The 10,832-nt window shown below is 40.1% G+C and overlaps 1 protein-coding gene and 1 long non-coding RNA gene across 2 annotated transcripts; one reads left to right on the top strand and one right to left on the bottom strand.

Moving 5' to 3' along the window:
- Positions 1-2,138: 2,138 nt before the first annotated feature.
- Positions 2,139-4,575, top strand: LOC306742511 (T-cell surface glycoprotein CD3 gamma chain; the record flags this gene model as incomplete). Its single annotated transcript, XM_079224902.1, has 5 exons — positions 2,139-2,172; positions 2,266-2,475; positions 2,633-2,776; positions 3,989-4,044; positions 4,150-4,575. The coding sequence occupies 5 exons, from the start codon at positions 2,139-2,141 to the stop codon at positions 4,198-4,200; spliced, it is 495 nt and encodes a 164-aa protein (XP_079081028.1). The 3' UTR covers positions 4,201-4,575.
- A 3,098-nt stretch (positions 4,576-7,673) lies between these two features.
- On the bottom strand, positions 7,674-9,469 carry LOC306742991. The gene is made up of 3 exons (XR_013771078.1): positions 9,353-9,469; positions 8,480-8,532; positions 7,674-7,841 (listed from the first exon to the last, which is right to left on the bottom strand). It is a non-coding gene; the product is annotated as an uncharacterized lncRNA (long non-coding RNA).
- Between the last annotated feature and the right edge of the window lie 1,363 nt (positions 9,470-10,832).

Raw genomic sequence — 10,832 nt, 5'->3', positions numbered from 1 at the left:
CTGCCCTCCAAGTTACACACACACACACACACACACGCACAAACACACAAGCATACATGCATGCAAAACTACTTCCAACCGAGAGAAAACCGAGAACAACTGCCAGTCGGCCATTCAACCAATCATCGGTCACCTTCCAGCTGGACCAGGATGATGAGGAACCTGAAACCATCTTCCTCTGTCTGGGTTTCCCAAGTTCATCCACGCACTCGAATTTGTTGTTCACGAAAACAAAAAAAGTTATCGATGTTTTTGTCTCTCTGAGTCGAGTGCTCTGTATGAACTCTCCATAAATATGCTCTTGTTTTGTATGTTTGGCCATAACCTCCGCGCTCATGGTCTTTTATCGGAATGCCTTCTATGTTCCCGCCGGGAAGTCCAAGATAAATGGTCTGTACGTGAGACTCTACATTTTGTCGCATTAATATCCAAATAGGATTGGTGCATATTTACGGAGTGTGTCCTCTTATATGGACATGTGACAAGTCATGTACTGTATATTTGTATGCATATGTATATGTGTATAAAAGAAGACGTCTAAATAAAGATGATATTGAAATTGTATGAACTGAATGTTGGGCCTGCTGTGTTTTATTTTATTGGCGCTCACCAGGGGGCGCTCTAGTGTGCTTTTTCAGCTGGAAAACATGGAGGACGAGTGTGTGTGTGTGTGTGTGTGTGTGTGTGTGTGTGTGTGTGTGTGTGTGTGTGTGTGTGTGTGTGTGCGCGCGCCAGGTGTTTGCTCTAGGTCACAGGTTGTTGTGGCTTTTCTTCAGACAGGAAGCGGCTTTGTGGGAGCATCTCTCTCTCTCTCTCTTCTCTCTTCTCTCTCTCTCTCTTTGTGCTGAACAGGGAATGCAGTCTGGCAGGACAAATATTCACAAACACACAGGGAATTGAAATATTAATCTGAACACACACACGGCTGTGTTCACGTCTTTTGTTGTTGTTTTTCCAGTTGGAGCTGCAGTCGCTGTAAACACATGGATCAGTCATTCCAGCTCCTGTGTGGCTGGCGCTGACTTTCTTTCCATCATTCAATGTGAAGATTTTCCTTCACAGATTGCTGTTTTTTAACGAAATCCATCATAGCATACGAGTGGAATCTATAGTAAATGATTCCACAAACGTCATGCATTTTAATTTGAATATAAAGGCCTGGAAAGAGATCGAACAGAGAATGAATCAACAATTATCTGCAGCTTTCCTTCTGCCAGTGTGTTAAATACACATACATTTTATTTTAAATTCACTGACATTATATCCTGAAGTTATCAATGGAAGAAATATTCAGATTCTTTACTTGACTAAAAATAGCTATAAAAGTAAAGGTCCTGCACTACTTGAGTTAAAGTATGTTAAGTACTCCACTTTATTGTATAACAGTGATAGATAATTGATGACGTTGCAAATGTATAAGATTTGGTGTTAGTTTTTAATTATCTTCTAATATAGTGTTTGAGTGGCTTAGTCTAACAAAGCATCACATGATAAAACAGAGACACAGTCCTCCAGACGTAGAAATCAACAGAGCCGAAGACAGAAAATAAACCACACACACACACACACACACACACACACACACACGCACACTCTCTGACATTTCAACAGACGTAGACTGGATGCTTTGGCAGCAGGGACACGGCAGTTCTATATTTTTAAGGTCAGTTCTTTTATTTCAAATATGCTGTATTTTTTGGGGGGTTGTTCACCAGCGTTGATGGAGAAGAAACAACACAAGTTGATTAAGTAAAATCAACTATCCTAAAGTCAGAGTTTGTTTTATACATTTGCCCAATGTATTTTTGTAGACTAGCACCCTGTATTTCATCTCTAAAAAGGTGAATAAAATGGTTGACACCGGAGCAGAAAATGGCGCCCTTCCTGTTTTCTGTGCTTCCTCGTACTTGCAAGGATCTGAAATATCTCGCTCTGTCGACAGCAGACCTCCGAGGAGCGAACACACAATGAGATCACTTTTGACGGCCTGTTGGCTGCTGCTTTGGACGCTGACAGGTAGGCCTTTAAATATCTTTCATGTTTTGGGTTTCAAGAAACTAAAGTACCCTTTAATTATTTTTAATAGTAGCAAACTGTCTGGCAGTTTTAAAAGTAAATGTTTGTTTTTTTCTTTCAAAATGTCTCCCGCAGTGCATGTCAGATGTGATGATGGTAAGAGGACCGCTTTATCACTTACATTTAGGTGCTTAGTATCAACTACATGCGTGAAATGTTCATGTTAATATCTATCTTTTTCTTCCAAAGGCTCCGAGATTATAGTGACCGAAAACGCTGAAGGGATTAAGCTGAGCTGCACCAACAAATATAAAGTAAAAAAAACAAACACTGAAAGTGAAAGTTTGGATTCGCTGGATTTGGATTACAAAGATGAGAACACAGGGGAGTACACGTGTGTGCAAACTGGGGATCCTAAAACAAATGTTGAAGGACAACAAATCTATGTCAAGTTCCGAAGTGAGTCCTCCAGCAAGACGGCATGTTTTTACGTGTTTTATGTGCTTTTATTCTTGTATTGCTTGCATCCACACTGTTTTAAGTACAGTCATTTGTGTTTAACAGTACTCGTGTGTTGTATACTTTGTGTTTGTGTCCATTACATTTTTATATCCAGCCTGCGACAACTGCATAGAGCTCGACGTGGCTTCCATAGCAGGAGTAGTTGTAGGAGACGTGGTGGCTACGATCGTGATCGGAGTGGCGGTCTATCTCATCGCGTCTCAGACTCGGACCGCTCCAGTCACCCCTCACAAGAAAAGTAATCCCTACCTCCCTACCTAACTACCTACCTACCTAACTACCTACCTACCTCCTACGTCCCTACCTAACTCGCTACCTCCCTACCTACCTACCTACCTAACTCGCTACCTCCCTACCTACCTACCTACCTACCTACCTAACTCGCTACCTACATACCTACCTACCTCCCTACCTATCTACCTACCTACCTATCTACCTACGTCCCTACCTAACTCGCTACCTCCCTACCTACGTCCCTACCTAACTCGCTACCTACATACCTACCTACCTCCCTACCTACCTACCTACCTAACTCGCTACCTCCCTACCTACCTACCTACCTAACTCGCTACCTACATACCTACCTACCTCCCTACCTATCTACCTACCTACCTATCTACCTACGTCCCTACCTAACTCGCTACCTACCTACCTCCCTACCTACCTACCTACCTACCTACCTATCTACCTACGTCCCTACCTAACTCGCTACCTCCCTACCTACCTACCTACCTTCCTATGTCCCTATCTACCTATCTACCTACCTACCTACCTCTTCCCCTCTCCCCATCTACCTACCTACCTCTTCCCCTCTCCCCATCTACCTACCTCCCTCCCTACCTCCACATCTACCTCCCTCCCTCCCTACCTACCTCCCTACCTCCTACGTCCCTGCATAACTACGTATTGCTCTCCATACATACCTACCTACCATCTACCTATACGTCACTAACCTAACTCGCTACATGGCTACCTACCTACCTCCCCACCTACAACCCTCCCTACCTACCTACCTACCTACCTCCCCACCTACAACCCTCCCTACCTACCTACCTACCTATCTACCTCCTACGTCCCTACCTAACTCCCTACGTCCCTACCTATCTACCTCCTACCTCCCTACCTAACTCCCTATCTACCTACCTACCTCCTTCCTACCTCCCTACCAACCGTCCCTACTTTCCTCCCCACCAACCTACCTCCCTCCCTCCCTCCCTATCTACCTACCTATCTACCTCCTACGTCCCTACCTACCTACCTCCCTACCTGAAGCCTACCTCCCTCCTATGTCCCTACCTGACTCCCTTCCTACCTACCTCTACCTCCCTACCAACCGTCCCTACTTTCCTCCCCACCAACCTCCCTCCTTCCTTCCCTCCCTCCCTCCCTCCCTCCCTCCCTCCCTATCTATCTCCCTACTTATCTATAACATCAATCTGTCTCTCCCCAGGATCTGACAGACAGCCTCTTGTTGACATGAGCAGAGAGCCCAACGATCACTACCAGGTAAGCTGAAATGTGACTTTCAATTGGCGTTATGACATTACCGCATGCATAAAATATGAATTTAACTTTCTTTACTTTAACTTTTCTTCACCTCTCCCCCCTCAGCATCTGAACCATCGTCAGAAAGACACATACGATGTGCTGAGCAGAAGATAGACAGCTGAAAACACGTCATCCGTGCACCTGAAACATCTGCAGGAGGGAAACGTCTGTTATCTGTAAACATCCCTAATGTAATTTGCTCTGTATGATACATTTGATCTTTTATCATTACCTTTCACTCTGCCTGTAAGATATTGCTCTCATCAGTCACAATGTGAGTGACTTGTTGCTTTATATGTCATAGTTTAGTGTTTATCCGTTCATATTTTGGTAGCATTTTAATTGGCCAACGTGGTATTTTCATTCACTATGTATGTTTCTCTCTTCCTACCTTGCCAGAAGGGGCTACAACAGCCATGACTTGGAAATTAAGGGTTTATTTTTAACAAAACTGAAATTATCATGATGCAAAATAAAAAATAATAATTGAGGAACAAATAATGTGTCGTTTTGTCATGTTGGCAGAAGTACATGTACTCAAGTACTGTTTTTTGTACTTGCTACTTCTACTCCTTTTCAGAGGTGTGTTGCTTTTTAATACTACATGAACAACGATTACTAGTAACTTTTCAGATTAAGATTTGCTTCATAATAAATCAGTCATAATGTATGCATAATGAGCACTTTCACTTTTGGTTACTTTAAAGTTACAATCCGGTGATTGTTACTTTTTCAGCAAAAGCCATTTAAAGTATTTCATATACCGTTATTACCTCTTCATACAGTTGTTTTAATGTTTGTATCATGATGTCATCTTGTGTTACTGTTCACACACACGTCACAAAGTTACCTGCATGCACCGTCTCTTATCAGTCACCGCAGGAAAGGAGCATATCTTGCAGTACATTTTGATGATCATACTGTACATTACCCTTCTTCACCAACTTGGCAACACACAAAAAAACACCATTTGAGGAGACAATAAACGCAGCATGATGAGCGAGGCATGTCCCAGCCGTGTGCGTTACTTTGTAGTGTATTGTGAGTTTCCTGCACTTTGCTTTTGTATCCACAGAGCTTTTTATAAATGCTGCACAGGTGTCAACTTGATGTTTTTGGTGTTTCATCCGGTTGTGTCTTCTGCATATGTTTTCTAAATGTGCAGCTCTCAGTGGCATCGTAGATCTTCCTCATAACCAAGTATTTGTACATCGTTGTATTTGTACTTTTACTGAATGCGTCATCCCCCACTTGCTAATTGATGCTGTATTTCCTGATCATCTCGTTAGGGTGAGAGTATTTCAGGGGTTTCAGATTGTTGCACCGGAGCCGGCTAAACTAAAGAATAGAGACGCATGCAGAGATGGAAAGCATTGCATAAGGGTAAAGATCAGAGCAGAGAGGAAGGTACAAACACAAGGTTACAATAGTAACACACACACATCAAATAATCTTATAGTTTAAATTCTTTGATCACTACTTTGACTTCGTAACGCTGCTGTGACAAAGCTACACAGTTCTCTACCCGAGGAAGAGGAGTGAGATCAAACAACGAAGCTAAGACGGCTCACACACACACGCACACACACAGTTCACACACTTCATGTGCACGTTTTCAGACTTACAAAACCGCATGCACTCGATGAGCAGATGTGTGTGTGTGTGTGTGTGTGTGTGTGTGTGTGTGTGTGTGTGTCCCTCTTTGTCTCTACCTCTTTGTTTCTCTCTCTCACACACATACAGCTGATGTTGCATGAAGATAACTGAGCAGTAGGTGTGGGAGTGTTTCCACTGACAGCTCGGAGTTGCATGCAGAATAATAGAGTTATCAATCATTAGTGCGTCATGTTTCTCCCCACTTCCATTTCCATCAGTACAGCTGAGCCCAGTCACTTCTGGGAAGAAAAAATACAGTTACGCAAACAGAAGGCCAAAACATGATGACAGGTTTTCCGTTTATTTCATGATATGTCGGATGTTTCCACGCAGCTCGGCATGTCAGTCGCACAAGAGAGCCGCTGGCGATGGAGACGTGATGATGGTGATCGTGTGCATGCGGCTGAGCTCCGGATATGAGCTGCGGCTTCGCACATTTATATCGGTGGAAGCATCTCGGTGTCGTTTCCCACCGCTGAGCAGAGGAGACAATGACAACAGCGTTGGCTGTGGTTGATTTATTTAGTGACATGTGTGTCCATTAAAGTAACAAGTTAATGCAGCAGATTAGAATACAAGAAATAGAAAAGAAAACACAGGAAGTGATAGAAGCAAAATGTCTGACAAACATTAGTTGACTTATTATGTCATGTATGTACAGAACACAGGTCTATTTGTGTCTTTATTTAAATTGAAACTATGATTTTTATTTGACACAATTGTAAATTAGACTCTAATTAGCAATGTTTTATATTAAATGGTCAGTACACCAGAAAAAAACATATATACACACGCACTCAATGGCCACTTTATTAGGTACACCTGTACATCAATTCTAACTTTACGAAGATGCTATGTTTTTCGGTGACGTTGTTGAAAATATGTAGATTAAATTGAAATTTTTTAACTGAGGTCATATTTACAGATTGTGTTCTTCACATTTACATACATGAGACTAGAAACACCTCCTGCAGTCCAGCACAACAACACCACTAAAAAAACATGTTATTTAATTAACACTGTTATGACACCATCAAAAAAAAATTATATGTACATTATGTACGTACATTTTTTCTTTCTTTATTGTTTTCTCTCTTACCTCTAATGGTATTTAGCCGTGCAGATAGTTTTTTTCTTCTTTTTCTGAGGTTTCTGCATCCACACCATTACGGTACACGTCAATGGAATTTGTTTATTCTGCTCACATTATTGAAAGATTACATTTACAATATTCTATACAGCAGTAGCACCGGAGGAGATAAGGCTGGCAGAATCAATACCTTCTTTTAAATCACTTCTTAAAACCCATTTTTATAGAATTGCTTTTAAGTGATGTCGTCCTTTTATGTCCTTTTATGATCTATTATGCTGTTCTTTTGTTCCCCTGGTTTTGTTTGTATATTGGATTTATTTGTTTGTTTGTTTATTCATTGCCTATGGCCCTTTTTGTTGACCAAGATTTAAGTTATGTCTTCTTTGCTTCTCTGTAGAGCACTTTGTGAACTTTGTTTTTAAAGGTGCTATATAAATAAAGTTATTATAGTAGTTCCCAAACCTCGAGGTATTAAAACTGACCCAGGTCAGAGGCAAAGTTGAGTTGATAGATTATTGTGATGATAAATACATTGAAGATTGGCATCACACCCATGTGTAATCATCTGTGTGAGTCTATTCTTCCTCATGAACAAAGATGTGTTGATACATGTTATATTGTCAAATCACAATTTCTATTTTTTAAATAAGCTAAGCTGCATGATCTCTCCATGGACCGCCTGGTAGAAATATCCTCAGGTTGGGAATAAGTGACCATTTCTAAATACCGTGAGCACCACAAACTAAATGCCTTCTCGCTCTGTTGTACAGTAACTTGGGCAAATGAGGCCTACGTAATACCAGGGGTAAGTCAGTTTTTTTTCGGTGCCATTTCTTTAAATCCAAGAGAGAAGAAGCCAGAGTTAGCATGCTGGGAGCATGAATGATGCTCGTGTTGAATATCTGCCTTCGTCTCTGCAGCGTTCAAACCGGTGACTTGCGTCCGTCTATCCCATCCGGCTCACGGAAGAGTACGGGTCCTGGGAGCGAGTGTGAGGGCTCAGTTGCTGCCGAAACACAACGGGAACCACGTTAGCTCACATTTAATACCTTTACATGGATATGATCATTTAAAGAAGTCTTTCAGTGCAGATTTTTAGATGATGCTCATTTTAGTTCTACACATATAGAACAAGAGGTGAAAAACAACTGAATGAAACGTAGAACAAAATGAAAACAATGTATAACTATTCTCATTGATTTATGAAAATAAATAAAAGCATATGGGGTGTTACGTATGTGTAACTCCAGTTTGTGGTTGAGAGATGCTGTTATCTTCTCCATGTTGTAAATGTCCATTGTAACGTTTATGTGGGACTCTCTTCTGAGTCTTTGTGCCAGCCGCCAGAAGTACATTTATTAAATATTTGTCTCTTTTTGACAATTTTTTAGATAAATATCCCTTGAGAAACGTTCTTCTAAGTGTAAAATGAGAATGTTTTAGGTTTTTCTCGTGAGCCTTACTGCCCTCATTCTTCATGCTATGCTACGCTAACCATCCGTAGCATAGCTATGGTACCAATCTTCTCGTCTAACTATTCTCATTCAAGTTTAAAAAAATGTGTAGAATTATTTATTTCATTTTTCATGAAACTCTTCTCGAATGCAAAAGGTAAAAGCGTCTGAGAATGGCGGGCATACGTACTTCATAGTCAGGAGCTTGGACAGGTGGAGGCCGGCCTCCTGGGCGAGCAGGTGCTGGAAGATAAGGACATAAATATGTGTGATATTTCTCAAAGAGGAATGTTTAGTGGTAGGTTGTGTTTGTTTCTTTACTAGAAAAGTGAAGTGAGTTCACACCCAGAACGTTTAACACATACTTAAAAATCTGTGTTTTGAAATATTCAGATCTTTTTCTTTAGTAAAAGTAGTAATACCACTGTGGGGAAAGTACTTAGTTACAAGTATAACCCTTAATGCAATACTGTAGAATGGTCCATTTCAGAATAATCCTAATAATAATATTATTGGATTGTAATCATTCAATTGTTGCAGCTTTAATGTTGCAGCTGGTCAGATTCATTATCATAGTATATCATAGTTTTTGATGTTTTTTTATTAATTATCTTAATTTGTTATAACTCCCTCGGATATGTACGGAGGAGAAAAAAGTAGCATGAAAAGAAAATACTCTTCTAGTACTGTTCAAAATAATTGAAATATGCTGCATCAGCATCAGCTGCACAAGAAGACGTACAGTCCTGTTTCCAAACTGCAGATATCACTGGATAATGAACATGTATCAGCTTTAAAAGAAGGGTATAACAAGACATATATATATATATATATATATATATATATATATATATATATATATATATATATATATATATATATATATATATATATATATATATATATATATATATATATATATATTTATATATATATATATATATATATATATATATTTATATATATATATATATATATATATATATATATATATATATATATATATATATGTATATATATAGTATAATAATGTGCTCTCTGATCTGCTTGAGTGCCCTCATACCTTTGGGGGCGTGGGTGAGTCCGGCTGAGCGTTTCTTCTTGGTGCAGTGGTAGATGATCCACATCACACACACTGTCGCCACCACGTCCACAACAAGGGTGCAGCCGAACACAGTCCCGTCCAGCTCAAAACAGTTCTCACACACTGGAGGTCAAAGATCAGCAGGTGAACTGAGGGAAAGCTCAGCGAGGGCAAATAACATGGCCGTTTTTTGTTTTTTTTACTCACCCTTTCCTCTCACGTAGAAATAATATTTTTTTTGTGTTGCGTCTAATTGCGTGTAATTGCAGTGGTAAAGGCCTTTGGCGTTGTCACCATACTCAAGTTTATACTCATGGTTGGTTTCAATAGCTTCTTTTTGCGCTTTCTTGAACCACGTCCCGTTTTGAGGACAGAACATTGTGAAGTGTTTCTTCCAGAATGTTACTCTCCCTGAAAACACATGCACAGATATTCAGAGTACCTGCTTTAGTTTGTCATTTTCATCAGGACCATTCTTCCTCAATACTTTTCTGGAGGAAAAGGAGGATGACCAGAGAGCTGAGGCTCATCTTGTGGAAAGAAACATCAGGCCTGACACGTCATGAATACACTTCAAACGAGAGCCCGCAAAAATATAAAACAACTGAGTAGCAAGACAGACAATAGTAAATCAAAACAGCAGAAAGAAAGGAGTCCACAGCACAGTGAGTGAAACATACAGAAACACACGCCATTTTTGTTAATAAGGCGCAGCAAGGAAACACAGGAGATTTGAGAAGTTGCTCTTAAAAGTCATATCCTTGGTGAGTTGTTCTATTTCCAGACCAATACATTCAAACTTTCCGACTTCAAAATATGAAGTAAATTGAAGTACAATAAAAACGAATGACTGATATTCACCTTCGCCAGCCTTGACAGTAGCGATGAACAGAAGGAGGAAGGCGAGCGCGGCCCGAACACCCATGCTGCTCATCTTCTGGAGACGACCTCCGTCTCTGGTTCTCTGTTTCTGGAGCCGTCTACGCTGGAGAGCGGATTAATGTGAAAGTATCCACATTAAAATAGAAAGAAAACCACTTAAAGCTGCCTTTTTAATACGACAAACACATTTGAAGAAGAAGACTCGGTGGATCTCTCTCTCTCTCTCTCTCTCTCTCTCTCTCTCTCTCTCTCTACAGGAAGTGTTTTTTTTTCAACATGAATTCACAGTTGAACCTCAAAATGAAGTGTGACTACTGTGCATTGAAAGAAATCCTACGTATTCTTGGTGATTTAGAATTTGATTCCTGTTTCATTCTCCATCACACACAAAAACAAGCTGCACTTGTATCTTTATTATTTATTCATGATTGTATTTCATGTTTTGTTCGTCATGTTTGTACATGCATTACTTGACAATTAGATCTTAATGAAACTTCAATATAAACTGCAGCAGCTAAAACATAATGGTTTGAATGAGATACTAGAACTGATTGCATAATATTACAGTAATACATAT

This window comes from Taurulus bubalis (genome assembly GCF_910589615.1).
Source record: "Taurulus bubalis genome assembly, chromosome: 10".
Taxonomy (NCBI): domain Eukaryota; kingdom Metazoa; phylum Chordata; class Actinopteri; order Perciformes; family Cottidae; genus Taurulus; species Taurulus bubalis.
The sequence above is the reverse complement of the archived record's forward strand: the minus strand, read 5'-3'. Positions and strand labels throughout refer to the sequence as shown.